At 36.1% G+C, this 25,172-nt stretch overlaps 1 protein-coding gene across 1 annotated transcript; it reads right to left on the bottom strand.

The window, feature by feature from the left end:
* Positions 1 to 1,329: 1,329 nt before the first annotated feature.
* PNPLA4 (patatin like domain 4, phospholipase and triacylglycerol lipase) lies at positions 1,330 to 24,684 on the bottom strand. The gene is given in 9 exon segments (XM_005018714.5): positions 1,330 to 2,177; positions 6,095 to 6,247; positions 11,135 to 11,200; positions 13,229 to 13,364; positions 13,544 to 13,638; positions 18,114 to 18,298; positions 23,492 to 23,618; positions 24,453 to 24,639; positions 24,641 to 24,684. Coding segments are annotated over 9 exon segments (1,110 nt in total). The 5' UTR covers positions 24,670 to 24,684; the 3' UTR covers positions 1,330 to 2,045.
* Between the last annotated feature and the right edge of the window lie 488 nt (positions 24,685 to 25,172).

Here is a 25,172-nt window from a genome sequence, read left to right as displayed (position 1 = left end):
TCTCTGAGTCTTGCTGTTCAGTAACCATTCCGAACATTGGTGTTATGTCTGAACAGACTTCTGTTCTCATTCAAGTTTTATGCTCCAAGATAAATATATATATAAAAAAAATATCCCCCCACCCCAAACAACAAAACTTCATCTTATCATTATAAACACTTCTGCAGCTTTTCTCTGCATAAACATGATTTTTATTCTTTCTGAAAAGTGTTCTGTCAAATTATCATAAACCTCTGAAGGTCAGTTTCTAAAGCACTGAACATTACCTGTGGCTCTCAGAGTTCAGTGAACAGGATATGGCATATGTTCCTGTCTGTGACATTAATACATGCAGAAAGAAGTCAGATTTTACTAGACTAAAGAGCATAGCGAACTGTGACACTCCATGCTCAAAACCAACATACGTTAAATGTAAAGTTCATTTACTGACAATAACCTTCTTCTTTAAAAGCAACTCTTACAGAACTGCATCCAGATAAACAAGCTTTTTACAGGTTTTCTAAATATGCATGGCTCTATTACTGCTTAGGAAGGTAACTGAGTGGAGCACGTATGCTGTTTCCAAAAGCTTGTGAGTAGCTCCAAACCCTCAGAATTCTAAGTCTGTAAGTTTCTGCTATACTGACAAAATATTGTTAATTTAGAAACTCAGGCTACACCAGACCAGCATTAAAGAAGAAATTTTTAATAGCATTTTTCACATTTCTCCTTATGCTAAAAGTTATCCTTTGTATAAACAAGTAAGCCAGCCACAAGTGTTTTGACAGCACAAAAGTAATGTACCTCAGTTCTACCTGTAGAAATGCTGTCCTACAGATCTGGAAGTCATACAGCTATCCTATTTTAATTGCATACTGAACCTAATGCATCTAAAAATGCTGGTACAAAACATTCTGTTTTAATTACTCCTTTTTCTAACAAACACAATTCATAGAATAATTCAATCCCTACCACGTGAATCCTAGGTACAATCTATGAACAGAAATATGTGGTTGTGTGCTGAAGAGGCTTTTAATTATTCTTATCTCCCTAGATTTTCCATCATTTAAGAGTTCTATAAATATCTCAAATTTTTGTAAGTATTAAGAACTCAAAAAGCACATTTAAAAACCTAACACTGATTTTAAACAGCTGTGGATTTTAGGCATTAAGACTGAAAATTTTGAACTCGCACTTAAAAAAAATCAATACAAGGGGAATAGTAACAACAAGATATTAGTGGGTTCATTACCTGCTGGCTGACTTGAACTTATTTCCAACTGACTATTTTCTGTAGACAATCAGATTGTTATAGCATTCTGAGAAATTAATAAATGAGCTCAACAAAAGTTTCAAGAAAATATATTTATTCATATTTTGTTCCCCATTTTTCATATTTTAGCAAAGGAAGAAAACATAATAAAATAAGTATTCCTATGCACAAGGTATTAAAATATCACAAACATCACACTTCTGTTAAAAATTTTAAATAGTGTTTTTAAATTTAGAGACTGCATTCACCGAAAAGAGCAAGAGCTTTTATTATTTAAAAAATACTCGTATAGAAGTAAAAGTGAAAATGTTTTATTTCTTGTGGCTAGTGCTGAGTTGAAATCCTTAGAACACTGTAGAATATACATTAGACTAGCAACATTATAAACACCTGATGAGCATGCACAACAATTATACTAACTGAAGAATACAGACTGTAATTTTTCATGATACAACCATGATGAGTCTCTCAAGTAACATCAGATACAACTTCCAAATTTCTTTAATTACGGTAACACAAGCTCACCAAGTTAAAGTCCAGTGCTGCAGCAAAATGGATCTAAATTTGAGTTACCTCAAACCAAAACAATTACCAGGCAAGTACAGTTCCCATTCTGACATGTTTATACAGTTCTTCAGGATGGAATTGATACTTTCTTGGCAGAAGCTGAAGCAATTCCAGCTGAGATTTTTATTTGGATTAACAGAAATTGTGACAGCAATCTAGGATAGGTAAGGATACCTATAGCTGTGCTTCAACAGCCATCAGGTTTTGTTTATTTTCTATGTACTATCTATTCAAACCAGTTTTCTTTTAGTAAAAAATGAACAGCATCATCAAATCCATTTTGGTACAGTGATTCCATTTTCTCTTGGTTTGGTGGGAACATAGCTTGATTAAGTCTTACTAGGTTGGCCAGAGACAGCTGCAACAGAGAGAAGTGCTAGAAATTAATATATCAAAGCAACTTATGTTAGGCTTGACTGTGTTGTTATCTGTTCTGTTATCTGTTTCATGTAGCATATGTAAAAACAAAACACCAGCATGGCTATGTCCATACTAGTAAATCACACATGTTCAGGTACATTGCTGAAAACCAACATAATTCACAGCCTCTAAGACAAGCTACTGTAAAACTGCCCAGAGTTTCTGAAATGTTTTAAGTATGGAAGCATTCCAGGAACTGTCTGGAGTAGTAGTAGGTGACACAAGCTAAACTTGCTTAAGTAAGTATTTTGACCACTTCCTAGTGTGAACAATCACATTCTTCAGAATATAGCATAATAGAGGGTCGTGAGGCACTGGAACAGGTTACCCAGAGAGGTTGTGGATTCCCCATCCCTGGAGGCATTCAAGGCCAGGCTGGATGAGGCTCTTGCAGCCTGCCCTAGTGGTTGGCAACCCTGCCCAGAGCAGGGGGATTGAAAATGATGATCTTCAAGGTCCTTTACAACCCACAGAATCATCTAGGTTAGAAGAGACCTCCAAGATCACCTAGTCAAACCTCTGAACTAACACTAACAAGTCCTCCACTAAACCATATTACTAAGCTCTACTTCTAAACGTCTTTTAAAGACTTCCAGGGATGGTGACTCAACCACTTCCCTGGGCAGTCCATCCCAATGCCCAACAACCCTTTCGGTAAAGAAGTTCCTACTAATTTTCAACCTAAAACTCCCCTGGTACAACTTTAGCCCATTCCCCCTCACACTGTCATCAGGCATGTGGGAGAAGAGAACAATCCCCACCTTGCTACAGCCTCCTTTAAGGTATCTGTAGAGAGCAATAAGGTCACCCCTGAGCCTCCTCTTCTCCAGGCTGAACAATCCTAGCTCCCTCAGCTGCTCCTCATAGGACTTGTTCTCCAGACCCCTCACCAGCTTCGTCGCCCTTCTCTGGACTCACTCGAGCACCTCGATGTCCTTCTTGTAGTGAGGGGCCCCAAACTGAACACAGTACTCGAGCTGCGGCCTCACCAGAGCCGAGTACAGGGGGACAATCACTTCCCTAGACCTGCTGGCCACACTGCTTCTTATATAAGCCAGGATGGTGTTGGCCTTCTTGGCTACCTGAGCACACTGCTGGCTCGTATTCAGCAGACTATCAACCAATACTCCCAGGTCCTTCTCTGCCAGGCAGCTTTCCAACCACTCATCTCCCAGCCTGTAGCTCTGTTTGGTGTTATTGTGCCCCAGGTGCAGGACCCTGCACTTGGCCTTGTTAAACTTCATACATTTGGCCTCAGCCCATCAGACCAGCCTATCCAGATCCTCCTGCAGAGCCTTCCTACCCTCGAGCAGATCGACACATGCACCTAACTTGGTGTCATCTGTGAACTTACTGAGGGTGCACTCGATCCCCTCATCCAGATAATTGATGAAGATATTAAAGAGGACTGGCCCCAGTACGAACCCTGGGGGACGCCACTGGTGACCAGCCTCTGACTGGATTTGACTCCATTCACCACGACTCTTCGGGCCCAGCTACCCAGCCAGTTTTTAACCCAATGAAGCATACATCAGTCCAAGACAAGAGCAGCCAGTTTCTTGAGGAGAATGCTGTGGGAAACGGTGTCAAAAGCCTTACTGAAGTCAAGGGAGACAACATCCACAGCCTTTCCCTCATCCACCAAGTGCGTCACTTTGTCATAGAAGGAGATCAGGTTCGACAAGCAGGACCTGCCTTTCATAAACCCATGCTGACTGGCCCTGATCGCCTGCTTGCCCTGCAAGTGCCACGTGATGACACTCAAGATAATCTGCTCTGTAAGCTTCCCTGGCACTGAGGTCAAACTGACAGGCCTATAGTTCCCCAGGTCTACCCTCAGGCCCTTGTAAATGGGCGTCACATTTGCTAGCCGCCAGCCTACTGGGACCTCCCATGATAGCCATGACTGCTGATAAATGATGGAAAACAGCTTGGCCAGCTCCTCCGCCAGCTCGCTCAGTACCCTTGGGTGGATCCCATTTGGCCCCATCAACTTGCGTGCATCTAAGTGCTGTAGCAGGTCACCAACCATTTCCTTGTGGATTATGAGGGCCACATTCTGCTCCCCATCCCCTTCTACCACCTCAGGGTACTGGATATCCAGAGAGCAACTGGTCTTGTTGCTGTGATAATAGTATCACAGAATGGCTTGGGTTGAAGGGGTCCTTAAAGACCATCCAGTTCCAACTCCCCTGCCATGGGAATGGACAAATCCCACTAGACCACGTTACTCAAAGCCCCATCCAGCCTGGCAAAAACATTGCCAGTCAACATTTTATGTATGAATACAAATGCAGCTTTTACTTCCAACAAAGTAAAAATTACTTAGCATCATAAAGGGTCACTTTGTTGACCTTCCTGGTATACTACTAAGATTTTAGAACTTTGTTTTTAAATAAAAACATTATTAAGTTGTTTACAAGAAAATTACAAACAGATTTAATAAAGATTTAAATACTTCATTTATACGAATAATTTAATATCTACTTTAGCCATATACTTTATCCATATAAATATTGCAACACAGTACCAAAATAATCATCATTTGAAAAAAATATTCACATTTTGACACTAACAGATGGCTGATGTTTGAAGAGAGAACACTGTTCACATTCCAATCCAGATACAAAGATAGACAACTCTGTTTTATATAGATTATGGTATTATTGAAATAAAATTTTTCTTAGTTCACATTTTTACAGCTCTAAAACACAAGGGTGCTTCAAAAATAACAGTTTTAAATGTTGCTCAATATTTTACACAAGTCTGCACTTGGAGAATCCAAGCAGCAATGCAACTCTGCAATTAATTCTCAAAATTAATCCACTCATCAACTCATTTTCTACCTCTAGATGCATTACATACTAGACACAAGCCGCAACCAAGAAACAAACTATGCATATAATATAAGTAAAATAAGTATTCTCATGCTTTATGATCATTTACCAAGTACTATGATGCTTGAAATCTCTGTGAAACACTACAAAGCCTCAGAAATTGTCACAGTTTAGGACACCAAAGAACTTATGTTTTCTGAATTTGAGTAAAATATATTAAGAACTGCCAAAGTGAAACTTAAGATGTGTAGCAACTATTACTAACCATTCTTTTTTCTTTCTAATGAAGTTTTTTTTGATAGCAATGATAAGCCTACTGCCTTCAGTATTTTCTTTCATCATGACGAAGGATGCAATACTGCGATAAAAGTCTGTGAGAAAAAGCTTGCAGAGACAGGAATGTCAACAATGAAAAGGAGGTCATAAAAATCAGTCTAAGCCTTAGTCATTAAACATGAACATTTTTGTAATATCAAAAAAATTCTGGAAAAGTGTAGTAGTTACAAGGTTCAAAATCTTAACATAAGCTCTACTGAGCAATGAAGTGTCAAGTGTATATCATTTCAAATGTACAACTTAAAACTCATATTTTAAATTCAGTTAGAGCAGCTTATTTCAGTATGTGTGAATGGATGTGCTAGTTTCCCTCTCCCGAGGTATTTTAGGGAAGTCTTAAGGTGTTTTTTTTATTTTTTTTTTTGCTCTGTAAACACTGCCTAACTGAAAACAAATGATATGTAAAGCAAGCCTAGATTATTTAAATTGAATAACCTCTGACATACTTACTCTATTTTGTACTAGATATATACACTTTCAACCTTTCTGACAAAATTTATTCTATGTTTTTCTTTCCCTTGTGTTTAAGGAAATATTTACACTCCATGTCAAAACAGAAAATGCCAAAAATATTATATAAAGGTAACATATATACAGAAAACAAACAATCAAAAATAAGCATGAACTTAACTACTCACTACCTTTTATTCTTCTGAAGTTATTAAATAAACCATCAACTCACCATTATATCTTGTTTTGCAAGTTTAACATAGAGATCCACACGTCCTTTATCTTGTGGACAGATATCTAATCGACCGCTGAAAGGAGAAATTGTCACGGTTCGTCCAGCAGGCAAGACAGGAAGGCCATTGGTAAGGCCACCATCAACCCACTTCTACTGAAAAATAAAAAGTATTTTCAAAGTAGCTTTAGTACAGTATGGTAACGATCAAATACTTCATCCTTTCTGTTCCAGTCTCCTCTACAACCACTGTCTCTAAAGAAAGACTTTCTTTTGACAACCAAGAAAATTAAAGAGTTTTCTTCTCAGAATACCATGAGTAAGCAACTTGGAGGATAAGCAGCATAAAAATCAAGGAACTGACAATGTACATACACAGTGTTCAACAACATGCAACTGTATTTATAAATTCTCCAGACACTTAAAAGTTTTAATCAAGCTAAGGCAGCTTGTTTAGTTGATCTATTAAGAAAATGCCCCACAGAGTTTAAAAATACAAATTTGATGTCCACAGGTAAGAAAAAAATCACTACTATGACACATGAACCATTTCAGGTAAGGTATACTCCTGTCTTGCGAAGCAGGAGCAGTGTACATATATGCTGGTAAAGTGATTGCATGAGCTGAAACACATGTAACGTCTCTTACTGTCTCCTAGAGTTTCTTGTTTCCTTACATCCAAAAAAAACTATCATGCACCACACCACAAAGACAGCAGTAGCTGGAAAGCAGAGAATAAAAAAGTGGGAAGGAGCTAGATATCCATGCCAAATGAGAAGGAGTAGACATCAAGTCTGCTACAAGAGTTGAGTATAGGAGAGAACAAGGAAGAAAAAAAAAAAAAAAAAAAAAAGCAACCAATGAATTTCTTGCAGATCCTCACATATTTCTTGATTCTGAATACAGTCCAGAGGTACAAGACTGATTTTTACGGAGGCTACAGTCAAATTCCATCCCAGCATAACCAAGGACAGCTGAAATTTTACCCTTTTTTTTTCATTTGCATAAATACCATGTTGATTTTGTTGGTTGTGTAACTTTTAGCTAATAGGTTTGTAGTAAGGAACATGAAACACTATTCTGTTAGTGTTCAGATTTTCCACTGACCCTACTTGAATCATAAACCAAGTGAAAAAGACCTGAATCCTGGAAAATCACTGACTAAAAGTCAATTATCTCATGATACTATAGACAGTGATCTCAAGCAAGAACTACTGGAGTTCTTGCTCCATGAGCAGCAGGCTGCATGCTCAATCTCCCCCTGAGCTGGGACACCGGAGATAAAGTGCATCTCAGGGCTGACTCCTCGAGGATGAAGCTTGTCTATGGACAAACACGGATGAGTAAGAACGGTGAGTAATTCACCTTAGGAGAGAATTCTAGAAGTGTGAGGCTGAGTTTAGAAACTCTTAATACACTGTAGTAGTCTCTCGTGTGAACCTTGCCATTTTCAAATCTTTAACTAAGTCTCTTTCTATTATAGCAAATTCTGCTAAAATCATTGTTTTAAGTTGTCTGATACTTAAATGCTAAGTGCTGTTAAAAATCATACAGTATAATTTTGTTCTTTACCATAAAATTATATAATAAATCCTTAATTACATGTACTACTACATTGAAGTTGTGTAAAATCAATTCTGTAACACTAGTGTAATCTACCTCTTTACCAGTACATTGGTTTTACAAAACCATTCTGTAAGACAACACTATAGCTTCATCAAGAAAAATAGTCAACTCAGTCATCTGAAGATGTTTATTTAGCTCAAAGATTAACATTGCCAGAGGTTCAGAAGACACCAACCCAACTCAAATAAAGGTTACGACACTTGGAGTAAGCTTGGTCCATGTAGAATCGTACAAGAAATTATTCCCACTGCTTCGAGGAAACGCTTGTTTCAACAAAAGACAGTATGCAGAGCAGAGGACCTCTCTACGGTTATTGGAAATGTAGTCCATGGGCATCTTAAATACCCAATCCAGGTAAAAACCTAGCCCACTGTGGTTAAGATCATTAACAGACTTAAGATCTCAGATGCTCTCTCTGTATTACACACCCTTTTCCTTCGTGTTATTTTTAGGCCTACCAAACCAAACCAAAACACACTATGAACAGATTGTTGCAATGGCTACACTACCATGCAATTTACCCATTTCACCCCAGAAGTCTAGTCTCCTAGCATGCTTTGTGTAGATATGCCATCTTATTCTAGCATAAGCCAAACACTTCCTGAAAAAAACAAAAACAAAAAAACACTGAAGTGCAATGCTGGGAACAATTCTCACCAGGGTTCAATCTCTACAGGCAGTACGTACAGGATAATAGGTTTGACTTTTTTTTGATAGTTTTCTAGCAGAAGTTCATCAGTATACTCCCTTACGCATCACACAATACATACCTCAGAAAACATACTACGTTTAAAAAAATTACTCTCAGACAACTTGTTCATGTATTTAGGTGACATAGGTAGCCCAGCAATGATCCAGACCAACTGTTCTGAAGCACACATACAGTTAGCCGACACAAGCAGCTGTCACGGCACAAGCCTGATTCCATGCTGCCATGGACTATATGGTCTAGGGAATTTGCTCCATGAAACTAGTGTAAATGCAGGCAGTCAGAATTTTGATCCATTACAGCAGAACTTCCAGAAAACATGGAATATGATGCAAACATGATAGGTGGGCTAGTTAATATCCAATCCATTGTACAGAGGTCAGTGATTACCATGTTGGGATCACAAGGTTCCATTCCACATACCTGGCTCTACACTGCACACTCTAGGACCCCTACCCACACAGCATCATCATCCACTAAATAGAATAAAGATTCTAAGGTTTTTTGCTCTCATACTGCTCAAAGTGTTTTGGACTAGAAGTCACTTCCATTTACAGGCAACAGTTTTCTCAGATAAATAGGATTCCCAAAACACAAACGCACTGTATGAGAAGTCAGTGCAGATGTGCATAACTAATCCATTAAAACAAATAAAAATAAATTAAACCAACCTATTTCCCAGAAACTACGTTTGATGAATCTGACTTAATGAGAGTAGTAAGAAGCTTTGAGAATGACAAGCAGCTTTTAAATAACAGAAAACTAATTGTCCTAAAATATTCATTGATTTAACTTCTGAATGCAAAAAATAAAGCTAGGCAGGAATGAGAACTGTCCACTAAGAAAAGGCTGAAGGTGTTTCAGTAAATCCAACAAAACCCAGGCAAATCATAATAGCAGTGCTCATCCAGTAAAATGGGTTTTAAATCAATTTGGACAAAACTCTGATCCAACTTTTCAATTTGTTAATTGACAACAACATAAGAGGTTTAACAAAGACACTTCCTTCTCTTTAAGTAGTAGCAGAATGAACCTCAAACATCCATGCATGTCTCAGCAACATACAAATACTCCAATCAACAAAATCTTTAGACTCTGGCAAGATGCAAAGTCTCCATTTAACTCGAGCAGTCAGGCATACATTGCTGTATAAGTAATTCTAAAGCTGAAAAGCTTTCTGACATTCAAAATGAACTCAAAGTCCCTAGATAGAAATAATTTCTAGGGACAAATGGGTACAGTTTAGCAGTGATTTTTTTTTTATTTTTTTGCATGGTGGTCCCATGGGATGATAGATACTCTGAAGAGATACTCTGAAGACATCATTTTGATGCATATGAGTGTACTGGGTCTGTCTGGGATGGAGTTAACTTTCCCTGCAGCTGCCCATACAGTGCTGTGCTGTAGCAAGAACAGCACTGGTATCACTCCAATGTTGTGTCTATTGCTGCACAATACTGGCACCACATCAGGATTACCTCCAAGCCCTGCAAGGGCCAGCAGGCCAGGGGTGGGCAACTGATGGGGAGGGGACATCACCAGGGCAGCTGACCTAAACCAACCAAAGGGATATTCCATACCTTCTGGTGTCACACTCAGCAATAAAAGGTGGAAAACGGGAAGGAGTGGGGGGGCCTCTCATGGTGGAAGCTTCTGTCAACCTGAACAACCATTACACATTATTGCTTACCAGTACGTGGTCAAACATCACTTGATGGGAAGTAGAGAGTAACTTCTTTACTTTTTTTTTCCCCCCTCTCTTTCTGTGCTTCTGCATGGCCTTTGTTTTCGTCCCCCCAACCCCTTTTCCCTTTAATTAAATCATCCTTAACTCAAACCTTGAGATCTTTGTGTCGTACTTTCTCCCACTTCCTCTTTGAGGAGGGGGAGTGAGAGAGCAGCCGTGGTAGAACTCTGCTACCCACCTGAGTAAAACCACCACAATGAAGAAAATAAAGGAAAAAGTATAGTGTATTTTAGAAATAAAACATTTTTTTCTGCTTCTAGTGATTACAGACTAAATCAAATTATTTTAAAATGTTTATATATTTATGTAAAAGAGTTCTTGGAGCTAAGTAAGCTATAGGAAAAAGGTTAAAAGGTTTTCCTATAATAGTGTATGCCTTTCAAAATTTCATAGCCTTGCACGATAGGGAAAATATAAGGATTTTAATGTTTGTTCAGAGTTAAGAGTTTTGAAAGTGCTTGGTGAGGCACATTATCATGTTCTCAACAGAATTATAACACATACGTAGACACAGGTGCTTCAGGAGTGTACAAGCTGCCAAGACCTCTCTTATCATTCCTTCCATTATACAGGAAAGCAGAGTGATTATTCTTTCAGTTGCAGCCTTTTAGAGTTGGCAACACAGCAAGTCATAAAAAGTATCTTTACTAAGGGAGGCTGCTTCTCATCGTAAATGTTAAACGTTATATCTAGGGAACAGCTCCACACTAAAGACATCACTTCAGTCTCAGCACTCCTCATTTTTGAAACAATATAGGAACGAATTCTTGTCATCTTCCACAGTGTTAACCTCCAGTGTCCATAGAAACAATAACTTCTACAAAATACAGTACTGCAATCCCCACCTAACTTCCCTTACAATCAATTATACCATAAATGAAGGATGCTCTTGAAGAAAAATAAAATAAAATAAAAGGAAAATGAATAAGAACAGAACTCAAACATAATGAAACATTACCTCTCCTTTATATTCCACTGGCTTCATTCCTGCATACACCGGTATAAAACTACTTGCTAGCAGGACCTAGAGAAAAGAAAGAAGGAATGAAGGGGAAGAGTGAAGATAAGGCAACAAAATAATTCTGAACCAGTAAATATTTTCATACTTATTTACCTCTATTAAAAAATACAGCAGTAGCAAATAAATACATTAGTTTTACATATAATCATTATCATCTTAAAAAGTCTTGCTGCTAGGGTTTCTTAAAACGTGATTAAAATAATTCAGTAGGTTTAATGATGACAAGGACAACTTTCAAAGAAAAGTTATCAGAAATTGATTGACTTATTGATTAATATGATACAAGAGTATGAATTTAATCTCACACAACATCAAGTAAATCTTTGATTTTGTGAAAATATGTATATTATAAAAAAAAAAAGCAGTACAGAGTATTGACAAAAAAAAAGAAGCCAATCCAATCATTCTTCTGGCATGTAAATGCAGTGTTTAATAATCTAATAAATCAGATTTTGGAAGTAATTCAAAATTTCCAGAATATTATAAACAGCCTGAAAATTCACATATGTACATCCTTCATGAGTTTAATACTTTACATTTAATGTTTCAGTATTAACAAATTTTTACTTCAAGCCCACATTGTTGTCTACTGCAGTTCTCAATTTATTATTTTTTTTTTTAAGACCAGGACACCTTTTCTGTTAAGTATAGATGTGCATACACATATAACTTTCTGACCACCATCATAGATCCACTTAGGATCTATGAACATGTGTGTGTGTGTGGCATGCACCTACTTATACGTACATGTACCCAACCACCAATCTATAATCTACAAAATTACTATACTACACCTCAAAAATGCTGAGGTTTGTGTGTCAGAAATTTTCATATAGCTAAACGTGGTCGATATGCATGCCACATGCTTGTGTGTGGGTATGAGAAGCGGATCTTAGGAACAGAAAAACATTACAGACAGCGGTATATACAATGTGAAAGGCAATCAGGTGCAAACAACAAAAACACAACCCATGGGGATTACAGAAAAAATGCCCAACCTTTCAGTATTAAAAACCTCTCCTCCACAAATATGGATTAAGGCTCTATATGAAGCCTTTAACTCTCACTTTGACAGCTCTTTTTCTTGCTTGTTTCTCTTCCCAGTGATCTAAAGCACCAGAGACTTGTCTGAACTTACACAGAAAGGTTTTGTCTTCTATTTTTCAAAAGTGAAACATTAGCTATTTTTCTACCAGACAACCTTCCCATGACAAAACCATTAGAAAAGGTGTACCTCAAACCCATTTCTCTAAGCATCCAGAAGGACAGGGAAAGAAGGAATGCCTCTTCAAAGCTTCCTGCTTATTCTATATTCTCCTTTACTCTGCAATATCTTAGTGTCTTCTACTAAAATGCAACCAATTATTAGAACATTTTCTTTACAAGCACCTGAATCCCTCCTACCATTTTATATCAGCTTATGTTTACAATAATGATCCAGATTTTTAAAGTGGTATTCAAAAGTAGAGAGATTGGCATTAGATGGGCAAAGATATGCTTTCCATCAACAGTTAAAATAGAGTTTATAAGGTGCTTAAAACAATATGACTAATCTCCACAAACTTCTGCTATTTTTAGTTTTTTTTTTTAAACACAGGAATTCTTTTTGTTCACTTTCTTTTGTGATTGAGCATAGTAAGTGATATGAGTGAAATAAGAGATGCAAAATGATGAACAGAATTGTTAGAAAACTTGAAGATTCTCTATTTTATTCTAATCTTCTAAGTAATTAGTCATTAGTTACCCTGTTTGCTTTTTTTTGTTTGTTTGTTTTTAAAGTAGGCTTTAAAGTAGTGCAAGTGGTACTAGCACAAGGTAGTACTTCTAAAACAAAGAAAGGAAACACATTATAAATAAATTTTAGCAAAATCTCTGAAACTTTGGGATCAAATTCCGCTTGTTGTCACACCACTGTAGCCTAAGTGAGCATTTGAATAAAACAGTTATTTATTGTATACCTAATACCATACTCCTGTGCATTGAAGAATCTCATGCATTTTTATTTAAAGCAACTACATGCAACTTCATTACCTTAATGAGGTCCTCTCTGGAGGCAAAACTTGAAAACAAGTAATTTCTCCCATTTCTCACGTTAGTGACTGATACATAGAGACGATTTTCAACGATCTCATGAGCATTAGAAGGAAGAATAGACTCTATGCCTTCCCTAGAACAAAGAAAGTGGTAAACATTATTCACCATTATTATTTAAAGATCTTGCAAATATATTATGGGATAAAGAAAGAAAGTTGAGATCCAACAGCATGTAAAAAATACGCTTACCGTCCATTTTTATTTTGAGAGCTTCACAAAAATAGGTTTAATAGATACATTAAGACTAAGTACCTAAGTCTTTTCATAAAATCATAACCAGGCGTTACTGCGCCGAAGTCCAATTTTCTAATTTCCTCTGCAAATCCATAGGTAAACTGTTCACATTTCTGAAAATTAAAATATTCACCATTAAGGACATTTTCATTATAGAAAGTAAATTTAACTGTGGTATCTAGAACATACTAACAGCTAAGACTTTAATCAATATAACACCATATTAAGATATTTTCCTGTATGTGCTCAGTTTGTAATAAGATAGCTATAACAAATTGTTGATCTTGTCATAAGAATTGATTTCTAAGAACCCATATATAAGAATTCTTAATGAAGCAGTAAACATAAATAACAAGAAAACAAGCAACAAACATCACACACACACACACACACACACAAAAAAAAAAACAAACACCTCCCTACGAGTGAAATACTACATTTACTACAGCTGATAGAAGACAAAGGATCAAAAGACCAACTGAAGAAAAACAGGTTATAGATTCCACGGGACAGAGAACATTTTTCTACGTGAGCTGAAATGCCTAGTGTTAATGACTGTGAAAAAATAGCTTGAAATGTGATCTATACAAACTTTAAAAGAAGTAAAAGAATACAAAATTTTTATTTATTTTTTTTTTTTTAAGCAAAAAAAGACTCTTAAGCCCTGAATTTAGGAAAAACCTGAAATACAATCTTACCCAACTTTTTGAAACTGCTACTCAATAAACATACTGTGCATATACGTTTACAAGACTGTAAACACTGTCTAAAAATAGTTTGGGGTTCTTGGCTTATTAGCTTCTTGCATGAAGAACAAATATATTGATAGCAACAAAGTAAATGATTGACATGACTGGTGAAATTCAAAAAGATGACAGGTGAATGAGGAGGGAGTATATAGAAGAAGCAACAGGAAAAGAGTTGGGGTGAGGGCCAGCACAAGATGAGGAGCGAGCTGGCTGGGGCAGTTTAACTCCCTCACATCATTTGGACTTTCAGCACAACTGTGATAGAGCAGTTTCCTAAGTGAAAGGTAGAGATGTGGTTCTTGCATCTGCTTTTCCTGTATGGCCTTCTAACAAACGTATCAAAAATGCTAGTCAGGATTAAGACTTCTATACCTCTTAAAGCAACGATCCCTGTAAAGACTCATGCTAATTCATTACACATAGGTTAAATTTGAACTTTTACTCTAGGTAGAACTTCACTCACCAAGGACAGAAGAAACCCACAAACCTCTACAGATTATAAAAGCATCTCAGAAATACTATCTTTAGATCTAAAATGTCTTAATAAAGTGACTAAAGTGACAGGGAAGTCAGAGTAATAGGGAGCTGGACAACTCCAAATGAATGACAGAACTTCTTTCCATATTACAAATGCTAAGAAATGATCATACTCTCAATTCTTGCTGTCAAAAGGGACAACTTCTTGCAGCTATGAATTATTTACAATTTTTAGTGCCAGAAACTTTAAACGGTGCATCTAAATTTTAAATAGTGACTGAGAACATGTTTAGAAATGGTAACTACCTGTATTGATTTAAGCAAACTTGACATCTAACATGATCAAGTACTTCTGAAAGGAATAGGTAATTCTCTGTAATGCTGTAAGCCTTCATACATTTGAAAATCTGTCCCTAGAATTCTCAAGTCTCTTGCCTTTTCAATAGTGACAGAAACCTAAGACACATCAGAAATGCATTTACAAGCTGTCATGTTAGAACAGCAAGAGTCAAAACAAGAAATCCTCAGTGTTACATTGCCTCCTAGTTCATAAAACTTTGCATTAGAGCTTTAAGACCATGAAATGGAGAAAAGTCCTAATTACAACTTGTATAACACTGCCATCACTCCGAAAATAAATAAAACCTAATAGATGTCAGAATTACAGTAGTGAATATCAGGTATTTTGACAGTTAGAAATATATAATAAATGTAATAATATATTATACTGATATGAAAAGTTAGTAGAAATTTCAATAAAAATAAATAATATTAAAATGAAGTATTTTCTATTCAGCACACAACACTGCCCTTACTTAAATGCCATAAGAATTAGGAAATATTTCTGACCCACCAATTTCTCAATTTTCCATTCAAACAATATAATAGAATAACTATAATGTCAGTAAGAAAATTAAAGGGCTAAAAAGTTTACACATACTTTTAAGTTTATGTTAAAATGGTATTTTCAAGGTAAAACCCACCAGGCTCAATGTAACATAGACAATTTCAACAAACATAAAAACCAAAAAATTCTTCTCATATATTTACGTAGAAATATCTTTGTAACTTGTATCAGGCTGGGAACAAATTTTCATGCCCAGAACCTAGAATAAAGTAGAAATATTTCCTTGGGGTATTAAAAGGCTGGCTGTTTATTATATAGGAAATCAGTGCTTATCATATAGGAAAACTGGGTTAGAGGTAAATATTATACTATGTGAAGTTGAAACTGAACTACTAAACAAAGGTTACAGAAAAGGAAAAAAAATATGAATAGAACATATATAATGTTATCTTCACAACAGAGTGGAACTTGGCTAATATCAAACCGTATAAAGAATGCACTTGAGGGGGCAAGGGTGAAGAGGCCAAGGAGGAACTTACTGTTGAAAGCAACAGAAGTATAGCTAACTCTGCAAGCTAAATTTGTGTCATAGCAGAAATAAAATAAGAGTTCAGTGGCAAAACGTGGTCTTAGCTGACACCACTGTCTGAATCAAAAGCCATTAAAGTCTTTACAGAGAGGCACGGAAAGTTACCTGATGTTCACTAGACTGAAACCTAAGGGTACTCAAAACAAATAAATTATCTAGCAGTCCAACCCTTTCCAATAATGCCGTTTCTGATAATTGAAAAATATTAAAGAAATATTAACATTTCATCAAGGCAGAGTCCTCTACAAAGCAAAGTTTCTACAGGCACATCAGGAGGGTGAAGCAGCCTTAAGCTATGGGGAAAAACAATCAAATGTAACAGAACTGGATAAGAAGTAATGTTTTCACAGAAAGCCCGTTACGGAACAGTCATCGAATATCACTTCGCTGTCTTTACATTATACCACCACATCCATGGTGAGAAAAGAGTGACTAAAAACTACTACCCTCGTTCTGTCACTACAGGCCTTGGTGAAAGTTTTCTCCACCTTCCTTCTTTATGTATTGAAAGGTTGCTATAAAGTCTCCCCGGAACTTCTCCAGCCAGACAAAAAAAACAGCTCTCTAAGCCTTTCTTCATAGGAGGGATGTTTGAGCCCTCTGATTATTTTTGTGGCCCTCCACTGAACCTACTGTAACAGGTCTTTCTCTCTCATATACTGGGGACCCCAGAAGTGGATGCAGTACTCCAGACAGAGTCTCATGAGTGCAGATGGGGAAAATCATCTCCGTTGACTTGCCAGCCATGCCTTTTTTTTTTTTTTTTTTTTTTTTTTTTTTAATGTGGGCCCAGAATACAATCGGCTTTCTGGGCTACACATGCACAAAGCCATCTCAAGACAACTTTTTCATCCACTAGTATCCCCAGGTCCTTCTCTGTGGGGCTGCTCACTATCAATCCATCCCCTGGTCTGTACACCTCTGCCCCACACAGGTTGCACCTGGCCTTTCTGAACTTCACGAGATTTGCATAGGCTTCATTAAGCCTGTCAAGGACTCTCTAGGTGCTGTCCGTTACCCTTCATGTATCAGCCACACCACTCAGTTTGATGTCAAGTGCAAACTTGCTGAGGGTGCAATTAATCTCACTATCTATGTCACTGATGAAGGCATTAAATGGTATTGGTCCTAGCACAGACCCTTTAGGGACACCTCTTGTATCTGTTTTCCACATGGACACTGAACTGTGGACTGTAGCTCTTTGGCTTAACAGCCACATCCAATTCCTTATCCATCTAACAGTCCATCCATCTAACATATCTCTCCAAGTCAGTAGCAAGGACATGTGGGACTGTATCAAAGGCCTAACATGTATGTGACATGCTAGAACAATAGCTTGCGAGGGTTAATCCTCCTTTGGCATACAGTGCTGTTATTGCTATTTAGCCCTGAGTCTAAAGCTGGTGCTGTCTAAAGCTCTCTAATGGAGCACAAACTGCAAGGAGCCTATGAAAATGAGAGCCCGTGTGTGATGCTTTGACTTTAAGAATACAATCATCTCTCATTTTAATCTCCTCTCACAAAGGACGGTGCAATACATTTGTTTAACAAAGCCTGCCTCTAGCCAAGAATGCACAATGATTAAATAAAATACAGATACATTTTGTCATACTAGAACTGAAATATATCTGGTTGCATACAACCCAGCATTTAGACACATTATATTTGCGTAGCTTAAAATACATAGTCCACACAATTTTCTGCTATAAACTGAGCACCAACTTTTGTCATAAATTCTTACTTCATAAACATTTTTGTCCATGCTTCATAGATTTTGTTAATGAAAACACATAAATGAGTCCTGTTTCTTTATGAGAAGCAAGAAACAAAATATTTACATTTAAGCAATTTAATGGTAGATGAGTATATTTTTAAAATATTCTTTGAAAATGATCATGTCCTATACTTATGAGTTTATTAATTTACCTCTATATTGTCTGGTACTGTTAATAGGACAGTGGCAGCCAGGGATCCCGCAGAAGCTCCAGCATAATCTTTTACAACTTTCAGTAACTTCTTACCATGTCTGTAAAGAGCAGCTGCTGCCCCCAAGTGGTAAATACCCAGAAACCCACAAGCTGCAAATGATAGATTGATATGTTTCATTTTTGCTGTGGAAATAAAGTTTTGCAGTCAGGACAAGGACCAGTTACTTTTATCTTATAACACAAATCTATTTTTTGGCAAATAACACGTAATATATAATACCTATATAAAAAATAGTTTACATGTATTTTAAGATACTAAGCACTTTTGATTACCAAATACCTCAAACAAGTAGCTGTTCAAGTTTATCAACTCCAAAATTGAGAACCACCATTCTAAAATCCTTAGCACAAATCCCCTTTTCAATCAGGACATTAAAAATCCATCTATATATAATGTAACCGCACATTTTCATATAATTTGTCAAAGAAATACAGAAGTAGCAACTTAAAAGTATTAAAAGTTATGTTGGAGAGGGAACACAAACACCCCCTCCCCCCCGGTCAGAATCAAATTAATTGCAAAACTGCTGGCCTCTCAAGTTTTATCATAATCCCTTTATATGTACCGCCTTGAACCCAATATAATTCTCCAGAGAAGCGATTTCTGTCCTCCATTTTTGGAGTCCATTTATTTGCTACTACTAGTATTCAGTAATAGACAAATCCTCATAAAGTCGTTTCGTATTTAGAAAGGAAAAATACAGAACATATCACTGGTACTACTAAAAAGAAGACAGAAAAAACAATGAGGTAAAATATAAATACAAAGCAAAAGTTTGCTCATAAATGTGTGAACACACTCAAAGCATCAAGCACAGAAAAAGAGAAAGTGTAAGTTCTGATTGTTAGGGGTGGTTTATTAAAAAAGAAAAAAATGTAAGGCTATATATTATATTAGCTCTTTTGTTTCTGCAAATAATTATAATTGTAAGAGCAAGATATTCTACATTTGCACAGATTCACAAGACGTTGTACAGGTTATCTTAGTACAGAATTTAAAAATAAAATCTTGTACATTTAGGTACATGTCAATATGAATGGGACTAAATACATCAGTACACTCAGGAATATACCTGATTGTTCTGGTTATAATAATGAGATAGCTGATGACATTTTTATTTTGGAAACCACCTACACACTATGGTGTCAGTTCTGATGAAGAGAAGGAGACATACGGCAACAGATTTTTGGCTAAGTTGCTCTTCAGCTCAGTGATGGGAGGAGTAGGAAAGATGAGGGTAAGCAGTGCTTTCTAAAACCAGCAGATATGGAGACATGCTAAACTTAACTTTACCTACAGTTATGTTTAAATTCAGACTGCAAATGGGCCTCTCTGTTTAAGCAGAAGGATTACTATTTCCCTTAAAAAAGAAGAAAGCAGAGTATCAGGGCATTCCACTCGCTGTTTTACAAGGACAGTCATTCTGCTAAAACACCACACTCTCATAAGGTAATTTATCGACTGCATTTTATCCCCCCTTTACAAAGGAAACACTTGCATATGCATTAGTGAGTACGAACACCTGTAGCTTGCATCTAACACATTCAGTACTGATAGAACAGAGTTCAGGGTGATTTTTGCTTCGGGAATGTGAGAAAAAGGCATTTGCAGTGGATCAAACGATAGACCATGTTACTTCTTTTTAAAAATGCTCTTTAAATAGCAAGAAAAAAAATCACAGCATAGAAGTAAAAAAAAAAAAAAAAAAAAAGTTTAGTCAAGATTTACTGGAAAACAAGAAGCAATCCTAAGAGCAACTTAAAAGCAATCTTCAGAGTGAAAACTAAAATAGAAATATATCACCATGATGTGCTTACTTTTAGGCTAGCTAAAGTCTTGGAAGTTAAATTAAGTCCTGCAGCTGTTTCCATGCCCTCTACAAATATGGGGCAAAGATGCTAACATCAAAAGCCATTCTGACAAAATGTGACATGAGTTAAAGCAATTGCATTATTAGGTAGGAAGAATTCCAAGTATGAAAAAGTTAACTCCCATTTTTGTCCAAAAAAAGATTTCAGGCTCAATAAAAAAACAAATGTGAAATATTACATTAAATAAGGACCACACTCATGTAGTTGAATAGTCGTAACATTAACAAGGAAAGTAATAGTTCACAAATCCCAGGGATTACTTCTCGGGGAAGTTACATGAATCCAACAGGTGACTTGAGTCAAGACTTGAGCAAAAACTGCTGAAAAAATACTGACTGGAGCAAAATGTCCTTGCCTTCTCTTTTGAGGCTTCTTAACAAAGCTTCATCTTCCTATATGAAATTTAGTTCTATCGAATTATCAGTTATTGTGAGTAACCACTGTTCTTGAATGACACAGCACTACTCAAGTTAATTTTTTAACAGTTAGATCCTATACACTTCTCTTTCTTCATTCCCCTCCCAAGGGGCAGAAAAGGAAATTACTGGATGAGTATTTACATCAGTTTCTTGACTGACAAAAGAATTCAGCATGATATGAACAAGCAAGAAATAAAAAAAAAAAAAAAAAAAAGATTTCACATAAAGAACTACAGTTGAAGACAACTGCAGAGCCTGATACTCTGTTAAGAATAAGTTAATTGCCAGTCCAAAAAGATAAAATGAAGGCATTATTCTAATGCAACCCCAAAAGTAGTCAAAAACAGTTCAAAAAGAAAAAGAACAAAGCAGAAGTACCTGATACACTGGGTTTGTATGTCTAACATTACAACAATGCTTTAGAAATTCCCCAAGAAGATTTCAAATCAAAGCTAGCAACAGCACTGCTGCGTTATCACAGCACTGTGTTTTTATTAATTTGGGTCAGTTTCCAGGTCCACATTATGTATTGTTTCATATACATGAAATTTAAAAATACTTCAGGACAAACATTAGTTGGCAGATTACACTCAGGTTCAAGAGGCAGATCCAGTTGTTAAAAGCTAGCTGCACGACTGAGAAAACCTTTCAACCTTTTAACAAGGAAAAAAAATCATTACAAATAATATTACAAATAATCTGAATTACAGAGGAGAAATAGCAGAAGAAAAAATCTTATTCAGCAGTAGGCATCTACTTGCAGAAAGGTTTGAACACTGAATTGAGGGCCTCTTAAAAAAAATCCTACCACAAAAAAAAAAAAAAGAACACATACATACAAACAAACAAACCAAACTGTAAGAAGAAACCTGTAACAAAGCAGTTAAGCTGCAAATATGATACAGATGAATAAAAAAAACATGGTTCTTTCACAGGCTATCTGCCTGACAGATGCAGTTAAGCAACGTTGTTTCACCTTGCAAAGTATACCCTGAATAAGAGGAAAAGATGAGACAGCATTAGGTGAGTGCCCTATAAAATCAGAAAAAGGAAACCAATATACTCACTTTTATAAGAATATAAACTGTCTCATTTCTTTTGATTCTTGTAAATTTGTCATAGCAGCACTTTAGCAAGTTAGAATCGTGTATTTCAGAGACAGTTTGGTTCAAAAAAATCTTTTGCTTTGATGATCGGGTAGATCACTGTTCTTTTGATCAGAAAGAATAGTAGGGTTATAACAATTTTCAAGAGGACATACAGAGAAAAGTAATCAAGTGTAGAGTATAGTTATTCCCTGACAGTTTCTAAGAGAACACCAGAAAGAGGAGCACAGTCACATCTGGGCATAAGCCTTTTTTTTTTTTTTTTTTTTTCAGCTGAGTGAGCAAACAGCAGAAGCCTTGCTATCTTAGAAACGGTACAAAACACCTGTTCCACAAGACTTCAGAATAAATATTATTTGAGGGTTTAACAGAAGTTCTTAAAGATATTATTTATTACCTCAAAAATTATCATACTGGCATGTCTTCAGAAAAAAAAATTAAATGCCCCTTACAAGATGCACAAACACATTTCAGCAGAACTCTGGACAGTATATACACTGTAGAGATCTGACTTAAACAGGACATATCAAATGCGTTTGCCTGCCGCTGCTTTTAAAAAACACAGTCATCTTACATGACTGGCAATTTCAAAATATGTCAATGAGACAAAGGGATAGGTATGGTTCTGTTGCCTACAAGAAAAATAAAAATTTAAGAGAAGATAAGTACGAGAAACTAGAAGGACACTGGAGCTGTTCCATCTCCCTACTTTAAAGATAATACAAAAACATTCAGGAATAAACATAACCTTAGGAATTCTATTTAAAAGGTTCTCATATCTGCAAAACAAACTCATTGGCAATTAAAAATGTATTTGATGGGGAATACTTTATACTCAGTCATATCTCAACCATTTCTAATGCAATCTGACAAGAAAGTGTATGTATAAAGGGACAAGCTTGTACTGCAGAATTACCTTGTATTACAATATAGCTTTTTCAGGGTACTCTTTTTGTAGTTGTCAGGATCAAGAAATGGCACAACAATTTCTCATACTGATGTTCCCTGAGAAATGTAATTATATAAACACTATATGATCTCAATGCCTTAACCAGTCGTAACTACCTCCCTAACATCCCATTTCTAAACAAGAGCTGGAAATGCCTACAGCAACTGACTGGAACCTTTTACAAATAAAAATTAAATATACACAGAATGAGAATGACCAAGCACCCTGAAGCACAGCAGCTAAAAAATACCTTGAAGTAGTTTGAGATATAATGGATGACACATAGCAGGACATTTGAAAATTATTTATGAGCTAGGAATGAGAAAACAAAGGTATGGAAGAACTAGTTAGGTGAGCAGCGTGGCTAAAATAAAAGCCATGTTTGTTACTATAAAGACATTAAATTTATTAAATATTATTAAAAAATAAATATTAAGTATTAAATTTACCCAAACCAAAAATCATCACTCACAAAGGAATGTTCAACCGTTTTTCATGTTTAAAGAAGGGAAAAAAGTTCATTGTCACCACACACTATTCATAGCCTTCAGTATATTCAAGGAATTGATATTCCCATCAAAAACAGGCTCACACAACATGATAACCCATCCAACAGACTGTACACTAATTAAGGGTCACCACAGTTGCTAGAATAGATAAAACTAAATTTTGCATATATCCAGTCACAATGAATAAGCATTTTACAATTTCATGAAGTTGAAGGAAAAAGTTGCAATAATTTAAAAAATCAGTGTATGATCCAATCAGACATTAATACTCTTAGGAAAATTACATGAGTCTTTGCAAGACATAAAAAACCAAATGTTCTCCTTAAAACTAGAAAAATAAGTAAAACACATGATGTCAAACTTTCAAACTAATAATTTAGACCATCTTGATCATTAAGACAAGATATACAGAAAAGACGGGAAAAGCTAGCTTCTTAAGATGGTGGGAAAAGTTTTAATACCTTCTAATGCACGTTGTTTTCCATCACATTCTCCACTGGGACTCTTTCCTGCATCTGCTTTAGTTCCTTCTGCACTAACAGCAACTGTTGTATCTATTACTGATGTTTTATCATTTATCTCAGAAACCTACAATGTTACAATAAAATATTACTATTTAAAACAGAAAGAACAGGTGTGTGTGTATATATATATGTGTGTGTGTATATATATATATAAAAATAAAAGAATTATGTTCAAATAGATTTTAAAATCTATCAAAATAGTCATAAAGCCCATAAAGCCCATAAAGCCATCCGGAAGAATTTCTCGTAACTGCTTAGCCCTCATTTAACTAGTTGAAACCATAATCTATTATAAATAAACTATGTGCAGCAATTTATATTTTAAAGATAAACTTAATTAGACATCTAGATAAAGAGAAGCATTACAACTTAGAACAGTCAAGTCTCTGAGATTAACCTTAATTTTGTGTCCTTTCCCACAGAGTTTGTTAAAATCTATATATTTAATAATAAAATTCTTATTTGTATTTTATCAATCCAGTAAACACAGACTTGTTTTTTTCCCCCTGTGCAATACTGTATTAGTAAAGATAGTTTTCTGGAGAATTCTGGTCCTATTCTTCAATAAAGGGTTTTTCACTAACTAGTAAGGCTGTCAGCTATGGTTCAGTATTGTCTGGAGCATAACTTGAAACAAATCAATGTTTCTCCCCAGCTCAGAGTTACAAGATACAAAAAAGTTCATTCTACAACACCGGTTCTCCTGCAACTTCTTGCTGCCTGGCCCTTAATCTTTATTTATAAAAGGCATCTTCAATTCATAAGGATTTTTTTCCATATGCATCAAAAGATACCTATGATAAACATTTAGGCCTGTAGGTTCTAAAAGAAGTGATGCACCATCACTGTATTGTTGCATATCACTAGAACACCACAAAAATAAATAATAAATACTTACCTGGCATTTAAGTCTCTCATGTGGTGCTGTTATGGTGCAGTAATTTAGAAATCCAATCCAGAACTGCTGGGTTTGTGGAAATATACAACTACACAGTCTGCCTTCTTTAAACTGACATAACTGTATTTGAGCAGTACAGAGACTTCTAACAGTCCACATTTTCTTAAAAGTAACCTCTAGATCCAGATGATGACACTCTCAGAAGCTGTTTTACCATGGAGCTACATAGGGAATATCAACAGATGACCTCTTGGACACGACAATTATGCAGTAGAAACTTTCTCTCTTCTAAACATAACCTGTTTAAAAACATCAGAAAACAAAAACAAAACATGAAGTAGCTGAAAGATAGCTGCACACCAATGCCCTGACCCTGTAACAAGGCTCCCTTCACAGCCCCCTCACATTTAGCTTTCAAGGGACTGCAACCCAAAACATAGATGTGTTAACAGTTGATTTGTAGAAAATGTAACAGTTTCAGGCAGAACTTTTCAGTAGCTACTTCTCTCTCTCTCCAGCACCCATCTGGCACTGTGCTATTGAGCACCAACCATAAACTGAGTTGTTCATTTCAAGAACAGGAAGAACTACCGTTGATAATAATGCAGAGACCAAACAAACAAAGTCTCCCTTATAATTAACAATATGACCAGGTTGTTCCTTCTGTCCCTGCTGAAAAATTTGCAAGGGCTGTTCCAGCCACTTAAGCCAACTGCCTGC

This window comes from Anas platyrhynchos, chromosome 1, assembly GCF_047663525.1.
Source record: "Anas platyrhynchos isolate ZD024472 breed Pekin duck chromosome 1, IASCAAS_PekinDuck_T2T, whole genome shotgun sequence".
Taxonomy (NCBI): Eukaryota; Metazoa; Chordata; class Aves; order Anseriformes; family Anatidae; genus Anas; species Anas platyrhynchos.
This window is presented reverse-complemented; position numbering and strand designations above follow the sequence as displayed.